This window comes from Lutra lutra, chromosome 1 (genome assembly GCF_902655055.1).
Source record: "Lutra lutra chromosome 1, mLutLut1.2, whole genome shotgun sequence".
In the NCBI taxonomy this organism is placed as follows: domain Eukaryota; kingdom Metazoa; phylum Chordata; class Mammalia; order Carnivora; family Mustelidae; genus Lutra; species Lutra lutra.
In genome coordinates, this window is record NC_062278.1 from 124,165,082 (window position 1) to 124,184,045 (window position 18,964).

General features: G+C 37.6%; 1 protein-coding gene across 5 annotated transcripts in view; it reads left to right on the forward strand.

Annotated features, from left to right (window-relative positions):
- The window catches only part of GOLGB1 (golgin B1), a 103,815-nt gene that overhangs the window by 25,082 nt on the left and 59,769 nt on the right, over positions 1 to 18,964 (forward strand). For 4 of the 5 annotated variants that reach the window (XR_007128474.1, XM_047735453.1, XM_047735463.1 and 1 more), the window contains exons 5-8: positions 5,155 to 5,283; positions 7,914 to 8,039; positions 10,210 to 10,332; positions 11,387 to 11,500. Coding sequence is in view for 4 of the 5 variants with exons in the window: in XM_047735453.1 (XP_047591409.1) it covers positions 5,155 to 5,283; positions 7,914 to 8,039; positions 10,210 to 10,332; positions 11,387 to 11,500 (492 nt within the window). In the remaining variant the exon portion in view is untranslated. The remainder of the gene's footprint in view (positions 1 to 5,154; positions 5,284 to 7,913; positions 8,040 to 10,209; positions 10,333 to 11,386; positions 11,501 to 18,964) is intronic. The other variant, XM_047735443.1, reaches the window with a different exon arrangement.

Sequence of the window (18,964 nt, forward strand, 5' to 3'; positions counted from 1 at the left end):
AAATAGGCAGAGAGGCAGGCAGAGAGAGAGGAGGAAGCAGGCTCCCTGCTGAGCAGAGAGCCCAATGCGGAGCTCTATCCCAGGACCCTGGGATCATGACCTGAGCCGAAGGCAGAGGCTTTAACCCACGGAGCCATCCAGGCACCCCTGTTGGGAAATTTTTGATTACTGTTTCAGCTTCCTTGCTGGTTATGGGTCTGTTCAGGTTTTCTGTTTTTTTCCTCATTCAGTTTTGGTAGTTTTGGTATTTTATATGTCTCTATGAATGCATCTGTTTCTTCCAGATTGCCTAATTTGTTGGCATATAGTTGCTCATAATATGTTCTTACAGTTGTTTGTGTTTCTCTGATGTTGGCTGTGTTTTATCCTCTTTCATTCATGATTTTATTTATTTGGGTCCTTTCTCTTTTCTTTTTGATACGTCTGGCCAGGGGTTTATCAATCTTATTAATTCTTTCAAAAAGAACCAGCTCCTGGTTTCATTGATCTGTTCTGCTGTTCTTCTAGTTTGTATTTCATTGATTTCTTATCTAATCTTTATTAGTTCTCTTCACCTGCTGGGTTTAGGCTTTAATTGATGTTTTTTCTCCAGCTTCTTTAGGTGTAAGGTTAGGTTGTGTATTTGAGACTTTCTTGTTGCTTGAGAAATGCTTGTATTGCTGTATACGTCCCTCTTAGGATTGCCTTTGCTGCATCCCAAAGGTTTTGAATAGTTGTTTTCATTTTCAGTTGTTTCCATGAATTTTTAAAAATTCTTAATTTCCTGGTTGATCCATTCATTCTTTAGTAGGATGCTCATTAGCTTCCATGTATTAGAGTTCTTTCCAGAGTTGTTCTTGTGATTGAGTTCCAGTTTCAAAGCATTGTGGTCTGAAAATACACAGAGTATGATCCCAGTCTTTTGGTACTCATTGAGATCTGATTTGTGACCCAGTGTGTGATCTATTCTGGAGAATGTTCCACGTACACTTGAGAAGAATGTGCATTCTGCTGCTTTAGGATGAAATGCTCTGAATATATCTGTGAAGTCTATCTGGTCCAGTGGTCATCAAAGTCCTATTTCCTTCTTCTGCTTAAATGATTTGTCCATTTCAGTGAGGGGGCATTAAAGTCCCTTACTATTACTATATTATTGTCGATTTATTTCTTCAGTTTTGTTATTAATTGGCTCATTTAATTGGCTACTCCCATGTTAGGGGCACAAATATTTACCATTGTTAGGTCTTCTAGTTGGATAGTCCCTTAATTATGAAGAGTGTCCTTCCTCATCTCTTATTATAGTCCTTGGTTTAAAATCTAATTTGATATAAGGATTGCTACTCCAGCTTTCTTTTGATGTCCATTAGCATGATAAATGGTTTTCTACCCCCTCACTTTAAATCTGGAGGTGTCTTTGGGTCTAAAATGAGTCTCTTGTAGATTGCATATGGATAGGTTTTGCTTTTTTATCCAGCTTGATACCCTGTGTCTTTTGATTGGACTATTTACATTTACATTCAGTGTAACTGTTGAAAGATACGAATTTAGTGCCATTGTATTACCTGTAAAATCACTGTTTCTGTATATTGTCTCTTTCTTTCTGGTCTGTGTTACTTTTGGGTTCTGTCTTTGCTTAAAGTATCCCTTGTAATATTTCATATAGGACTGGTTTGGTGATCACAAATTCTTTTAGTTTCTGTTTGTCCTGGAAGCTTTTTATCTCTCCTATTTTGAATGACATCCTAGGCCTGGAAAGTGTTCTTGGCTGCATATTTTTCCTATTTAGCACCCTGAATATATCATGCCAGTCCTTTTTGGCCTGTCAGGTCTCTGTGGATAGGTCTTCTGCCAGTCTGATATTTCTACCCTTGTAGGTTATAGATCTCTTGTCCCCTAGCTGCTTTCAGGATTTTCTCTCTCTGTCTGAGATTTGCAAGTTTCACTATTATATGTTGGGGTGTTGACCTATTTTTATTGATTTTGAGGGGGGTTCTCTGTGTCTCCTGGACTTGGATGCCTATTTCTTTCCCCAGTTTAGGGAAGTTTGCTGCTCTAATTTGCTCCAGTATCCCTTCTGCCCCTCTTGCTCTCCCTTCTCCCTCTAGAACCCCAATAATTCTAATATTGTTTTGCTTTATGATATTTCTGATCTTTTGAATCCAACCCTCATGGTCCAGTAACTGTTTTTCTCACTTTTGCTTGGTTTCTTTATTCTCCATAATTTTATCTTTGATATCACTTATTCTCTCTTCTGCCTCATTTATCCTGGCAGTAAGAGCTTCCATTGTTGATTGTATCTCATCAATTCTGTTTTTTATTTCAACCTGATTAGATCTTAGTTCTTTTATTTCTCCAGAAAGGGATTCTCTAGTGTCTTCTATGCTTTTTTCAAGCCCAGCTGGTATCTTTATAGTCATTGTTCTGAATTCTGTCTCCAACATCTTACCAATATCCATATTTATAAAGCCTCTGGCAGTTATTACTGCCCCTTATTCTTTTCTTCTCATGATTTTTCCTTCTGGTCTTTTTGTCCAGAGAAGAATAGGTGAACAAGAGAACAAAAAAGAAATAAAAAATAAAAATATCAACAATGACCCCAGCAAAATATACACTAAGCGTATCAGAAGAGATTAGAAACCAAAAAAGAAAAAATAAATAAAAAGGGAAAAAAGAGAGATTATAATCAAACAGGTAGACAGAACAGGCTGATACACTTGGTCCTAGGTATATTTTGAACTCTTTGTTAGAAGAAACTTTATCCCAAAATTGCAAATAAAGAAAAACATATATATACTGAAATAAAATTGAATGTAGTGAAAGGAGGTAAAAAATGGAAGAATAAATCCATAAAATGTAAATGTAAAATGAAAATTAAAAAAAAGGTTTAAAGAGAGTTGGTAAAATAAGCTAGTTGTAAGGGAAAAAAGGAAAAAAAAAGGAAAATTTTAAACTGAAAGACTAAAGAATTGTGAGAAGAAAACCCTTGAATTCTGTATACTGTTTTCCCCTAGTGCAGGAGTTTTTCAGTTTTGTGTGATCCATAAACTTGGTTTTAACCTAGTGTTCGTCCTGGTCCTCTGGGGGAAGGGCCTTTTGCACTGATTCTCAGGTGTCTTTGCCTGGGCAGTTGCACTGCCCCTTGCCACGGGGCTGGTTTCAGTGTAAGCTGCTTAGGGTTGCTTTATGTGGCTTTTGTTCCCTTCAGGCTCTTTGTGCTGCGTTAGAGGGTGAAAAAAAAATTGGTGGCACCCTAATCTCCAGCCCAGGAGCTAAAGATCAGGGCCCCACTCTTCAGCACAACCTCATGGAAAAGCAGTCAATCCCTATTGTGTACACCAAACTACAGATTCTTGTGGTACACCCCTGCACCAATCCTCCCAGGGAAGAGGGTGCTGGTCAGACCAGGCTGGCTGCTTTTCTGGGCCCCTGCTCAGGGAGCCTCATCATGCCTGTACCTGCCCTGCTCCTCCCTGGGGAAGAAGCAGGGTCTCACAATGGTTTTGCTGCTTGCTGCATCCCTGCTGGGAGAGTGGTCGATCCACAGTGGCACGGTTTAGGTTTATGGGAACACCAAGCTGAGAGGCCACTCTGGGGCTTGCTAATTGTAGTCGGCTTCCCTGCTCCAGTGCTTGGTAACTCTGCTGCACTCGCAAACGCCCGTTCATTCTGTGGCCCCAGGATCCTGAGACCACACTGTCCCATCTAGGATTGTGACCCACTTTTCCATCTGAGCGCATTACCTGCAGGGATGTCCCTCACTGGAGCACACTTGTAAAAGTTGGGATTTTGCACTCTGCTGCTATATCACTTTCTGGTAGCTGGCTTCCTGAGACTTCCTCCCCATCAGTTTATCTTCTGGTATATACCCATTCATTTCTCTTCTCCTCCTACCTCGCAAAAAGTGGTAGATTTTCTATTTGTAGAATTGCAGCCATTCTTTTCTTAGATCTCAGATTGAATTCATAGGTGTTCAGAGTGATTTGATAGATATCTAGCTGAAGTTAAGGGACCAGATGAAATGAGGGTCCTCTACTCTTCCACCATCTTCCCTCCTCCTCTTAAATTATCTATTTTATACTCTGCTTTTTTTTTTTTTAAGGCCTGAGACCTGAAACAAATCAACGCTTAGAGCTTCATTTCTTCCCTTTGTTAAGTAAGAGGGCCGAATCAGATGATTTCTATGTTTCAGTCATAGCAGCTTTATACTCTTGTATACCAATTATAGAGCTACATATTCTCTGAAAAGTATAGTTGAAAGATTAGGGCAATCCTCAGATGCTTGACCAACAGTTATGTAGGAGAAAGTATAAAATTATTTTGTGTAGTTCTAAGAAGCAGAATTGATTGATTTGAGTGTGGTGAATTTAGTAGGGAGGGAGAGTCTGGTTCAGTCTGAGGAAGAGCTTTTGGGGAAAACAGCAGACTTGAAAGATTTGAATTTCCTCCTAGTAAGTCTCGTATGATGTTTTGCTCCTCACTTAACAGCACCTCTGCTTTCCTGAATTCTGTCCTCTGGTTCTTCAAGGCAGTGGGACTAAGTTTTCTATTAAGTTTTAGTCCTGTGTGGTGCTGACTGGTTTAGTTCTCAGACTAAAAAACCATAAAAAAGGGAAACTTGATGTCATTTCTTCCAAGTATTGACTGCCTTCCAGTATCTTCTAGATTTTGGTTGTCCTCTTGCATTCTCAAGTAGGTATTTTTCTATCATGTCCAGAGTTGATAGCTGTTATCTGAGGGAGGATGAATCTAAGAGGAGCTACTTGGCCAATGTAAAATGGGAAGACTCTTAAGATTCCTTCCTGGTTGTTAGGTCAGGTGTTATTTCTTGCTCCCATTTATAAAACTATAATCAAATGGTTATGGGGCAAGTTAGAGCAAAAGATCGAATATGTATTAATTATAGTTCTTTTATTTATTTATTTTTATTTATTTGTTTATTTATTTTAAGGTTTTATTTATTTATCTGACAGACAGAGATCATAAGTAGGCAGAGAGGCAGGCAGAGAGAGAGGAAGGGAAGCAGGGTCCCTGCTGAGTAGAGAAGCCCGACGCAGGGCTCAGTCCCAGGACCCTGAGATCATGACCTGAGCCGAAGGCAGAGGCTTTAACCCACTGAGCCACCCAGGTGCCCCTATAGTTCTTTTAAATAAATGACTTTATCTCCTTCATTTTCAGCATGATAAGAGTTCTACGGAGGAAGAGACAGAAGTAGAAAAGATAAAACATAAACTCCAGGAGAAGGAGGAACTAATTAGCTGTTTGCAAGTCCAACTTTCCCAGGCACAGGCAGAGCAAACTACACAGGTAGGGGTGTTAAGTCACCTTTTAGTCATTAAGTTGATGAATCGCTAAAACCCAGTGGATTATTCTATGACAAATACATTTTTCTAGATGGCCAGTAGATATTTACCTATGTATGTGTCAATTTACTTTCTTCTTCCCTTTCCTTCTCTCATCAACTTCCTTTCCTTCCTACCTAAGTCTAGTAATTGAGTGTTTGCCATTCTTGGTTGAGGTTTGTGAAGATCCAGTATGCCCTTTAATATATGGTTTCACATATTTTTATTTCAGAAGAATTTTTTGTTAGGGAAAGAAAAAATGAAACAAGATGGGATCAGGAGAGAAACCATAAGAGACTCTTAATCTCCCAAAACAAACTGAGGGTTGTGGGGGTTTGGGGGAGGCGGGTAGGGAGAGGGTGGCTGGGTTATGGACATTGAGGATGGTATGTGCTATGGTAAGTGCTGTGAAGTGTGTAAGCCTGATGATTCATAGACCTGCACCCCTGGGGCTAATAATACATTATATATTAATTTTAAAAAATTACATAGTTTGTGGTATTTGGTCTGTTTTCTTATCTAGGGACTTCTATTATCTGTGTGTTCCTTCTTTGATTATCTTTAGTATTTGTCAGTTACTCTCAATTCCTTTTTATTTCTTTCTTCATTTTAAAGTTTCTTCTTTATTTGTCCTTCACCTAAGTCTTTCTGTCTTGTGTTTATTTACTTTTGTGTTCCTTCTTGCTTAAACTTCTTTTTCTGAAATTTTTTTCATATATATATCAAATTTTTCCTAATTTTAGTCACCTCATTTCTGATTTTTCTGATTCTGATTATGCTGTTTTTCTGTGTCTTGTACAATTTTCTTAAATTTTTTAATACATTTTAAGATAATACATTTTAAAATACATTTTAAATACATTTAAGACAGTTTTGATTTGTTTTTTGAACATGCCTCTGGTCTGTTATTATCTCTATATTGTTTTGCTCCTTAGCTTTTTTTTTTATAGTAACTTTGTATGAAATTTGACCTTGACCCTTTTATATTCCTTACTTTTTGTGGGCAATTAATTTTTCTAAACTTGTGGAAGTAGCCTTGGTTCAGGAAAGCTTTTCTTTACTTAACAGACCTCTTTCTTTTGTTGTTCTTTTTGTATTGTGTCCAAATATTTGGCAGCTGTATTTCCTGGCTTTCTTTCTCCTCTCCTTCATTTTGGCCTATACCAACATTGTGCAATAGTAATATAATGTAAGCCACAGGTAGAATTTAAAATTTTATAGCAGAAACAGGTAAAATTAATTTTAACAATGTATTTCATGTAGTCCAATATATTCAAAATATACTTTTGAGATTAATAAAATGATTATTTTTGTGTGTTTTTTTTTGCACTGTCTGAAATTTGGTGTGTATTTTTACATTGTATCTCAATTTGGATTAATAAATTCTCATTGGAAATACTTCTTCTCTGTTTAGATTTCATAAAATGTCTGGTTGAGAAAATAGATTAATACACTTAAGTTGTTCCAGACATATGTAAAAGCTTTCTAATAACTGAACCGAGGGCTGAAACATCATTTTTCTTAAGATCTGCATAAATATCAACTGTGACTCATGCTATCTACATGAAGTATTCAAATAAATACATTACAATGATACATGAGTGTGTAGGAAAAAATCTTTCAAACTGAATGAATCCACTGACACCTACTAGTTAGGCAATGTGTTTCTTCTAATACTAGGAAGAGCATGCACACTTGTTACTTGTATAACAATTTAAGAGTACTAGACATTATGCAATAAGGTGAAATATAGTTGTATTTATTGGGAAAATAATTTACAGTTTGATTAACTAAAATTAAATAATAATAATTAAACTCCTCATTTGCATTAGTCATATTTCAAGCCTTCTGGAGGCTTGCTAATGAATTATACAGCATGTGTACAGACCTTTTTCTTCTGTTTCTGTTATCTCTATTCTGCATAATTTTTATTTCACTTCTAGAAGTTTCTTCTTATTTCTGGTCCATGTCTTAGAAGAGAACCCTGATGAGGCAGTTTTGAGAATTCAGAGGAGCTAAGTTGCTCTAGCCTTTTAGTCCTACTTACTTGGACCCCTTGTATTTACCCAGTATTGGAGAATGGGGAAGCCCTGCCAGTTTAAGCTGCTGTTCTAAGATTGGCCAACTGTGCTTCCAGTAAGAACTTGTTGGCTATTTCGGGGTTTTCCTGTTCTCCCGGCCAGTAATGTTGCTCTGTTGGTGCCTGCTTCCTCTTGCATAGATGCTAATGCCATGCAGGTCTTGTGCCTTTTGGTGGTTTACTCTACCTGCTTGTATTTTGGGGTTTGGGGGACTACCTTCTGAATTTTATTATAAATATTGTCCACAGGTTTTTGGTTTTACTATCTAGTTGTACTGTTTCTATGTGAGGATTCAGATAAGTTGCAAAAGAGCTGCTGTTGCTTTTGTTTTCCTCTGACAAATAATTCTGATAATACTTTTAAAAACCCCAGAACATGTAGTTCTTTTTTTGTATCAAGTGCAATTAGAAGGATATTGGTAGGGTATTTTGGGCAATTGAGAAGGGGAGGTCAAAGAATTAGGAGTGCTGATTCTTTTGTTTAAATAAATACTTCTTTCCTTCTGTGTCTCCAGTTTGATAAGCGTTCAACAGAGATGGAAGAATTTCTAATGATGAAGCAACAGCTCCAAGAGAAGGAGGAACTCATTAGTACTCTGAAAGCCCAGCTCAGTCAGACGCAGGCAGAGCAAGCGGCTCAGGTAGGTTGGAAGGTACCTCATAAGCATTAGAATAAAGAATCATGAAAGTCTAATGGTGACAAGCCAATTCAGATAGTCATTTTTTAAAACCTCAGTATATAAAAGTATAGTAGCTAGAATGTTGTAGTAGAAATTAAAGCGTATAGTAGTAGAAGAAATTAGAAGTGTCATTTACCTTAATGAATTTGCCATAGCCTGTTTTACGGCTGTTTCTTTGTTATACAAGCCTGAAAGTTGGTGTTAATAGCACACAGAAATTCAGTCTCTTGGGAATGGACTCACATTATTTGAAAGAGACTGGTAGATAAACCAAAAGAAATACAAATGATTACGTCCATTCTTTCCCTATAGTAAAACCTTAATAGGAAGTTAAATTATAATCAGAAGATTACTTAGTGTGCATATAATGAGAAAGTGCTATAGGTTATGTGATTCAGTGTTATATGGCACTAATATTTAATATTCCTCATATTTATTTCTGATACCAGGATCAGACAGTTTGAACTGGCATTCTCGACTCCTTCTGTCTGTTTTTCTAAATTTCCACTTTGATCACCCATTTTTCCTTTGAGAAAGTTTTTGACTTGTGAAACTTTTTTCCCTGTGAAGTATCTTTGCATGATAGTTAGTCTTTTCCATTGAGTGTTTTTCATTTTTTGGTAACTTATGGTATTAATGATGTTTTCTGTCCATGGATGGCCTGCTGCTGTGTATACAGTTAATAGTGTATCTTGAAATCCTTACTTTTATCTATTAGCTTTTATTGTATCCTTTTTATGTACAAGAACTATATACAGTGTATGATAGAGAAATACAAAATGTGATTTTTACGAGCGGCTTAAAACACGGAAAGCCAAGAATATAAATATATTAACAGGTCCATCATAATGCAAGCCATTCAGAGTAAGTGAATAGTAAGCATCAACACAAATGTAAAGTATTTTAAGAGGTCAAAGAGGTTACCATGAGTGTGACAACCAAGGAAGGTACATGGAAAACTTAGGATTTAGGCAAAACTGTGATGGATAGATAATAATCTCAATAAGATGGTCGAACGTATTCCATTTGTGGGAAATGGTCTGAGCAAAATCACAGAGAGAGAAAAACGAATATAGTACATTTATAGGAAGAATGGAGATGCATTTGGCTAATGAAGGACACTAGTGCCTCTTACATTTGCAAACACAGGATTCCAAATTCATAGTAATTTCAGAATTCAGAGAATCAAAAAATTATGAAGATTTTTTCCTACCTAGAGGAGACGCCATTCAAGATGTCACAAATGAGAAATTAGCAATAGTTGATAGGACCAATACAAAATGGGCAAGTTAAGATCAGGTCAGCATGCTCAATTACAGATCTTAAGGAAGTAAATAAACAGGCATCATCTGTAGACATCCACATCCTCAAAACAAAACTAACACACGGTACTAAATAGCTCACAGTCAACTCTACTTCCCTTTTTATTCGTTAAGAGCCAGTTACAAGTGAGGATGATCTAGAAACTAGCAAGTAATGGACAGCTAAAAATAGGTGTCTGGGGAGGTGGTGGGATTTGGAAATACATGAAGTCTTTGGTAGAAGCAGTTCTTTGAGACTAGCTAACATTCTTGATGAATATGGATGCAGAAATTCTCAGTAAAATACTACCAAAACGAATCCAACAATACATTAAGAAAAATCATTCACCACGATCAAATGGGATTTATTCCAGTTGTAGAGAATTTTGAGTAAAAGATCTTTTAGCTTGAAGTTTGCCTTACAGGGCATGACAATTTCACTGAATGTGTGTGCTATTAATGTGCCTAGGACTTCACAGAAATCTAATTTCACTCTGTAGTTTTAATATTTTAATCTCTGCAGAACTTTTGAAAAATATACCTCTTGTATATTTAAGCATTTCTAATAATCATGCAAATATAATTTTTAATCAGAATTTATATTTGGGCTGATTTCTGAGTTTGATAATAGGATTTCTCTTGCATTGGGAAGTTACTGTCAGGCATACCTATCTCTCTTCCAGCATTCTCATCCTTGACATTAAAAATTTGATTAAAATCTATTGCCTATCAGTTCTTAGTGTTCGTCTTGGAAGAATAGGGTGTGAGTTTTGTTTGTGCAATATCCGGGGAGTGTAACATGTATAGTTTCTTTGGTTGTGTGTCTTTAGTTGAGTTCCATGCAGCAGGTGGTCCGGAGAAAGATGCCCGCTTTTGAAACACAAGTTCGTCTTCATGAAGATGAGCTTCTTCAGTTAGTAACCCAGGCAGATGTGGAAACAGAGATGCAACAGGTGTGTTGCTAAAACTTAGTAGAATGACTGTCATTTGGTTAACATTTAAAATGATCACAGCCACTTTTCTACTCTTACATACTGCTCTCCACTTGGTCTTAGTGTGCTCCTTAATTGGCTTCTTTTTGGTGATCTTGTCATCTGTTGCATATTAATATTTATTTTTTCTTGTCCTTACCTTGCCTTTTATGCCTCTAACCAGGTTGTTGGTACTCAAAAGCTGGCTTTAATTGGCAAATGTATGTGGTAGTCAGAAATCAGTTTCTCTTCAGTTTGCCAATTGTAGCTTCGTTAAATGCCTGATCCAAAGCTTCAAATCAATGAAGCTAGTTTTAAACTTCCAAAAAATTAAATGAAAAGGAATGATTTTGTCTTTTATTAAATTGATTATTCTTAAAAAATAAGTATATTTTGGAATCGGCTTCATTGTTTTTTATCATCTACTAACTCCAAGGTATTTATTTTTATGTGTGTGTAGTGTAGTGTGGTAACCAAAAGTGCTCTAGTGGTATTTCATGGTTGATCCATTAATTGTTTTTGAGTGAAAACTTCTCCATATTCTAGTTAATCCTTCAGAATACACTTTTGAACTGGAATATTAATGTATACATGTATATTGATTTATTTATCCAACAAATGTTTATCGAGTGCATGTCCTGTGCATGAAAGCTAGAAGAGAAGGTTTCTTGCCTGCTAGAATATTTCGTTGGTGAGTGAGATATACATGCACTATGTTACTGAGGTGTAGGATATTGACTCTATAGTTTTAAAAGCGGTTGTATCATTTTCTCGAATAGTTAAAAAGACTCCCTAATTCAGGGGCTTGCTTGTGTCTCAGTTTAGCTATTGTCACTATACCGGAGAAGTCATTTTTGGAGATTCTTTTTTTTTGCTGCTGGATGGGGAGCATGGCATGCTGGTGTCCCACTTTTTAATCTGCCATCCTCAACATTCAGAACTCTTAAATACACAAATCTATATGATCTTTTGAAAGGTAAACAGATAACGGTGCTCATTGGTTTAGCACACTGTATCTAAAACATTTCCTTCTCAGAAATTAAAGGTGCTGCAGAGGAAGCTTGAAGAGCATGAAGAAGCCTTATTGGGCCGTGCTCAGGTCGTGGGCTTGCTGCAACAGGAGCTGACTACTGCTGAACAGAAAAACCAGGTACTACCCTGTGATCTTTACTGCCTGCCTTGGGAGTGGAGTATTCATTTTCACCTTGTTTTTATTTATTTATTATTTTGGGGGGTTGGGAAAGGGCAGAGGGGGAGAGAGAGAGAGAATCTTTTTTTTTTTTTTCAGTGTTACAAAATTAATTGTTTATGCACCACATCCTGTGCTCCATGCAATACGTGCCCTCCTTAATACCCACCACCAGGCTCACCCATCCCCCCCCCCCACTGCACTCCAAACCCTCAGTTTGTTTCTTAGAGTCCACAGTCTCTCATTGTTTGTCTCCCACTCCTACTTCCCCCAACTCACTTCTCCTCTCCATCTCCCAATGTCTTCCGTGTTATTCCTTATACTCCACAAGTAAGTGAAACCATATAATATTTGACTGTCTCTGCTTGACTTATTTCACTCAGCTTAATCTCTTCCAGTCTCGTCCATGTTGATACAAAAGTTGGGTATTCATCCTTTCTGATAGAGGCATAATACTCCATTGTATATATGGACCATATCTTTTTTTTCCATTCGTCCACTGAAGGGCATCTTGGTTCTTTCCACGGTTTGGCAACTGTGGCTGTTGCTGCTATGAACATTGGGGTACAGATGGCCCTTCCTTTCACTACATCTGTATCTTTGGGGTAAATACCCAGTAATGAAATTGAAGGGTGATAGGGAAGCTCTATTTTTCATTTTTTAAAAAAGATTTTATTTATTTATTTGACAGACAAAGTGGCTGCACCAACTTGCATTCCCACCAATAGTGTAAGAGGGTTCCCCTTTCTCCACATCCTCTCCCAAAACTTGCTGTTTACTGTCTTGTTAATTTTGGCCATTCTTACTTGTGTAAGGTGTTATCTCAATGTGGTTTTGATTTGAATCTCCCTGATGGCTAGTGTGGACATTGCTGCTATGAACACTGGGGTGCATATGGCCCTTCTTTTCACTATATCAGTATCTTTGGGGTAAATACCCAGTAGTGCAATTACAGGGTCATAGGGAAACTCTATTTTTAATTTCTTAAGGAATCTCCACACTGTTTTCCAAAGTGGCTGCACCAACTTGCATTCCCACCAACAGTGTAAGAGGGTTCCCCTTTCTCCACATTCTCTCCAACACTTGTTGTTTAACCGTCTTTTTAATTTTGGCCATTCTAACTGGTGTCAGGTGGTATCTCAATGTGGTTTTGATTTGAATCTCCCTGATTGCTAATGATCAACATTTTTTCATGTGCGTGTTACCCTTTGTATGTCTTCTTTGGAGAAGTGTCTGTTCATGTCTTCTGCCCATTTTTTGACAGGGTTATCTGTTTTGTGTGTGCTGAGTTTGAGGAGTTCTTTATAGATCTTTTATATCAGCCGTTTGTCTGTAGTGTTATTTGTGATTATCTTCTCCCATTTTGTGGGTTGCCTCTTTGTTTTGTTGACTGTTTCCTTTGCTGTGCAGAAGCTTTTGATTTTGATGAAGTCCCACAAGTTCATTTTCTCTTTTGTTTTCTTTGCCTTTGGCGACATATCTTGAAAGAAGTTGCTGTGGCCAATGCCAATGCCAGGTTACTGCCTATGTTCTGCTCTAGGATTTTGATAGATTCCTGCCTCACATTGAGGTCTTTTATCCATTTCGATTTATCTTTGTTTATGGTGTAAGAGAATGGTCGAATTTCATTCTTCTATGCATAGCTGTCCAATTTTCCCAGCACCATTTATTGAAGAGACGGTCTTTTTTCCACTGTGTATTTTTTCCTGCTTTGTCGAAGATTATTTGACCATAGAGTTGAGGGTCCATATCTGGGCTCTCTACTCTGTTCCATTGGTCTATGTGTCTGTTTTTGTACCATGCTGTCTTGGTGATCACAGCTTTGCAGTAAAGCTTGAAATCAGGCAACGTGATGCCCCCAGTTTTGTTTTTCTTTTTCAACATTTCCTTAGCAACTTGGGGTATCTTCTGGTACCATATAAAGTTTAGGATTGTTTGTTCCAGCTCTTTAAAAAATGCCAGTGGAATTTTGATTGGGTTGGCATTGAAAGTATAGATTGCTCTAGGCAGTATAGACATTTTAACAATGTTTATTCTTCCAATCCATGAGCATGGAATGCTCTTCCATCTTTTTATGTCTTTTTCAATTTCTTTCATGAGTGTTCTGTAGTTCCTCGAGTACAGATCCTTTACCTCTTTGGTTAAGTTTATTCCCAGGTATGTTATGGTTCTTGGTGCTGTAGTAAATGGAATCGATTCTCTAATTCCCCTTTCTATATTTTCATTGTTAGTGTATAAGATAGCAACTGATTTCTGGACATAGATTTTTGTATCCTGCCACATTACTGAATTGCGGTATGAGTTCTAGTAGTTTGGGGGTGGAATCCTTTAGGTTTTTCATATAAAGTATCATGTCATCTGCGAAGAGAGAGACTTTGACTTCTTTGCCAATTTGAATACCTTTTATTTCTTTTTGTTGTGTGATTGCTGTTGCTAGGACTTCTAGTACTATGTTGAACAACAGTGGCGAGAGTGGACATCCTTTTCGTGTTACTGATCTCAAAGGAAGACTGTCAGCTTTTCCCCATTGAGAATGATATTCGCTGTGGGTTTTTCATAGATAGATTTAATGAAGTTGAGGAATGTTTCCTTTATCCCTATACTTTGAAGCGTTTTAATCAGGAACAGATGCTGTATCTGGTCAAATGCTTTTTCTGCGTCAATTGAGAGGACCAATTGAGTGGTTCTTCTCTCTTATTGATTTATTCTATCACATTGATTGATTTGTGAATGTTGAACCACCCTTTTATCCCATGGATGAATCCCACCTGGTCATGGTGGACAATCTTTTTAATGTACCGTTGAATTCTGTTAGCTAGGATCTTGTCGAGAATCTTGGCATCCATATTTATCAGGGATATTGGTCTGAAATTCTCCTTTTTGGTGGGGTCTTTGCCTGGTTCTGGGATCAGGTAATGCTGACTTCATAAAAGAGTCTGGAAGTTTTCCTTCTGTTTCTATTTTTTGAAACACCTTCAAGAGAATAGGCATTATTTCTTCTTTGAAGGCTTCGTAGAATTCTCCAGGAAATCCATCAGGTCCTGGGCTCTTGTTTTTTGGCAGGTTTTTGATCACTGCTTCAATCTAGTTACTAGATATTGGTCTCTTCAGGTTGTCAATTTCTTCCTGATTCAGTTTTGGAAGTTTATAGTTTTCCAGGAATGCACCCATTTCTTCTAGGTTGCTTAACTTACTGGTGTATAACCATTGATGAGAATTTCTGATGATTGTTTCTATTTCCTTGGTGTTAGTTGTGATCTCTCCCTTTTCACTCGTAATTTTATTTATTTGGGTCCTCGCTCTTTTCCTTTGGATTAGTTCGGCCAGTGGTTTGTCGATCTTAATGATCTTTCAGAAAACCAGCTTCTAGTTTTGTTGATATGTTCTACTGTATCTCTAGTTTCTATCTCATTGATCTCTGCTCTAATCTTGATTAGTTCCCTTCTTGTTTGTGGTGTTGGCTTAATTTGTTGTTGGTTCTCCAGTTCTTGAAGGTGTAAAGAAAGCTGGTGTCTTCTGGATTTTTCAGTTTTTTTGAGGGAGGCTTGGATGGCTATATATTTCCCCCTTAGGACTGCCTTTGCCATATCCCAAAGGTTTTGGACTGAAGTGTCTTCATTCTCATTGGTTTCCATGAATTAAGTTCTTTGATTTCCTGGTTGATCCAAACCATCTTAAGCAGGGTGGTCTTTAGCTTCCAAGTGTTTGAATTCCTTTTAAACCTTCTTGTGGTTAAGTTCCAGTTTCAAAGCATTGTGGTCTGAGAATATACAGGGAATAATCTCAATCTTTTGATATCGGTTGAGCCCTGATTTGTGACCTAGCATGTGGTCTATTCTGGAGAAAGTTCCATGTGCACATGAGAAGAATGAGTATTCTGTTGTTTTAGGGTGGAATGTTCTGTATATATCTATGAAGTCAATCTGGTCCAATGTGTCATTCAGTGCTTTTGTTTCTTTATTTTCTCCTTGGATGATCTGTTAGTGAGAGTGGTGTGTTAAGATCCCCTACTATTAATGTATTCATATCAATAGGACTCTTTATTTTGATTAATAGTTGTCTTATGTAGTGGGCTGCTCCTGTATTGGGGACATAAATATTTATAATTGTTAGATCGTCTTGGTGGATAGACCCTTTAAGAATGATGTAGTGTCCTTCTTTATCTCTGACTGTAGTTTTTAGTTTAAAATCTAATTTATCTGATAATGAGAATCACTACCCCAGCTTTCTTTTGAGGCCCATTGGTATGAAAGATGCTTCTCCTCCCTTCACTTTCAGTCTGGATGTATCCTTAGGTTCCAGATGGGTCTCTTGTAAACAAATATGGACGGGTCCTGTTTTATCCAGTCTGCAACCCTGTGCTGTTTTATGGGAGCATTTAGGCTGTTCACGTTGAGAGTGATGATTGAAAGATATGTTTTTATTGACATCGTGTTGCCTGTGAAGTCCTTGTTTCTATAGATTGTCTCTGTAAATTTCTGTTCTATGACACTCTTGGGTTCTTTCTTCTTTTATAGAACCCCGGTTACTATTTCTTGCAGTGCCAGCTTGGTGGTCACATACTCTTTTAAACCCTGCTGGTCTTGGAAGCTCTTTATCTCTCCATCCATTTTGAATGTCAGCCTTGCTGAATAAAGTATATTTGGCTGCATGTTCTTCTAATTAAGTGCCCTGAATATGTCTTGCCAGCCTTTTCTGGCTTGCCAGGTTTCTGTGGACATGTCTGATGTTATTCTGATAGGCCTTCCTCTGTATGTAAGGAATCTCTTCCCCCATTTGCTCTCAAAAGCTCTTGTCTAAAATTATGATTCGTCAGTCTTACAATCAAGTGCCTCAAGATCTTTCTAGATTCGTTGATCTTTGGGGGTGTTCTTTCTACCCCTAGGACACAAACACTGGTTCCATTCCCCAGATTGGAAAAATTTTCATGGAGAATTTGTTAAACTATATCTTCTAGTCTTCTTTCCTTCTCCTCCCCCTCAGGGATACCAATAATTTTGATGTTGGAACGTTTCATGGCATCATTTATTTTCCTAATTCTGTTTTCATGGCTTCTAAGCTGTTTGTTCCAGGCCTCCTCCTGATCCTTTTTCTCTATCAGTTTGTCCTCTAGAACATTAATTCTATCTTCTGCTTCAGTTACCCTAGCTGTTAGAGTATTCAGATTAGATTGGATCTTATTGATAGCATTTTTTAAAAAATTAGTAGTGTTTTATTTTTTTTCCTGGGTGTTGGATAAATCCCACTTGGTTGTGGTGAATAATCCTTTTAGTGTTTGGATACATTGATGTTTGTTATACTGCTTTTTTTAATTTTAAATTTTTTTATTAACATATAATGTATTATTAGCCCCAGGGGTACAGGTCTGTGAATCGCCAGGTTATACACTTCACAGCACTCACCATAGCACATAACCTCCCTAATGTCCATAACCCAACCACCCTCTCCCTAATCCCCTCCCCCTGGCAAATCTCACTTTGTTTTGTGAGATTAAGAGTCTCTTATGGTTTGTTTCCCTCCCGATCCCATCTTGTTTCATTTATTCTTTTCCTACTCCCCAAATCCTCCACATCCTCATATCAGGGAGATCGTATGATAATTGTCTTTCTCTGATTAACTTATTTTGCTCAGCATAATACCCTCTAGTTCCATCCACATCTTCACAAATGGCAGGATTTCATTTCTTTTGATGGCTGCATAGTATTCCATTGTGTATATATACCACATCTTCTTTATCCATTCATCTGTCGATGGACAGCTAGGTTCTTTCCATAGTTTGGCTATTGTGGACATTGCTGCTATAAACATTCAGGTGCATGTGCCCCTTCGGATCACTACGTTTGTATCTTTAGGGTAAATACCCAGTAGTGCAATTGCTGGGTCCTAGGGTAGCTCTATTTTCAACTTGTTGAGGAACCTCCATACTGTTTTCCAGAGTGGTTGCATCTGCTTTCATTCTCACCAACAGTGTAGGAGGGTTCCCTTTCTCCGCATCCTTGCCAGCATCTGTCATTGCCTGACTTGTTAATTTTAGCCATTGTGACTGCTGTGAGGTGATATCTCATTGTGGTTTTGATTTGTATTTCCCTGATGCCAAGTGATGTGGAGCACTTTTTCATGTGTCTGTTGGCCATCTGGATGTTTCTTTGCAGAAATGTCTGTTCAGGTCCTCTGCCCATTTCTTGATTGGATTATTTGTTCTTTGGGTGTTGAGTTTGCTAAGCTCTTTATAGATTTTGGATACTAGCCCTTTATCTGATAGGTTGTTTGCAAATATCTTCTCCCATTCTGTCAGTTGTCTTTTGGTTTTGTTAACTGTTTCCTTTGCTGTGCAAAAGCGTTTGATCTTGATGAAATCCCAATAGTTCATTTTTGCCCTTGTTTCCCTTGCCTTTGGCGATGTTCCTAGGAAGAAGTTGTTGTGGCTGAGGTCGAAGAGGTTGCTGCCTGTGTTCTCCTCAAGGATTTTGATGGGTTCCTTTCTCACATTAAGGTCTTTCATCCATTTTGAGTCTATTTTCATGTGTGGTGTAAGGAAATGAGCCAGTTTCATTTTTCTGCATGTGGCTGTCCAATTTTCCCAACAGCATTTGTTGAAGAGACTGTCTTTTTTCCATTGGACATTCTTTCCTGCTTTGTCGAAGATTAGTTGACCATAGAGTTGAGGGTCTATTTCTGGGCTCTCTATTCTTTTCCATTGATCTATGTGTCTATTTTTGTGCCAGTACCATACTGACTTGATGAATACAGCTTTGTAATAGAGCTTGAAGTCTGGAATTGTGATGCCACCAACTTTGGCTTTCTTTTTCATTATTCCTCTGGCTATTCCAGGTCTTTTCTGGTTCCACGTAAATTTTAGGATTATTTGCTCCATTTCTTTGAAAAAAAATAGATGGTATTTTGATAGGGATTGCATTAAATGTGTAGGTTGCTTTAGGTAGCATAGACATTTTCACAATATTTGTTCTTCCAATCCATGAGCATGTAACATTTTTCCATTTCTTTGTGTCTTCCTCAATTTCTTTCATGAGTACTTTATAGTTTTCTGAGTATAGATTCTTTGCCTCTTTGGTTAGGTTTATTCCTAGGTATCTTACGGTTTTGGGTGCAATTGTAAATGGGATGGACTCCTTATTTCTCTTTCTTCTATCTTGTTGGTGAATAGAAATGCAACTGATTTCTGTGCATTGATTTTATATCCTGACACTTTACTGAATTCCTGTATAAGTTCTAGCAGATTTGGAGTGGAGTCTTTTGGGTTTTCCACATATAGTGTCATATCATCTGCAAAGAGTGATGGTTTGACTTCTTCTTTGCCGATTTGGATGCTTTAATTTCTTTTTGTTGTCTGATTGTTGAGGCTAGGACTTCTAGTACTATGTTGAATAGCAGTAGTGATAATGGACATCCCTGGCATGTTCCTGA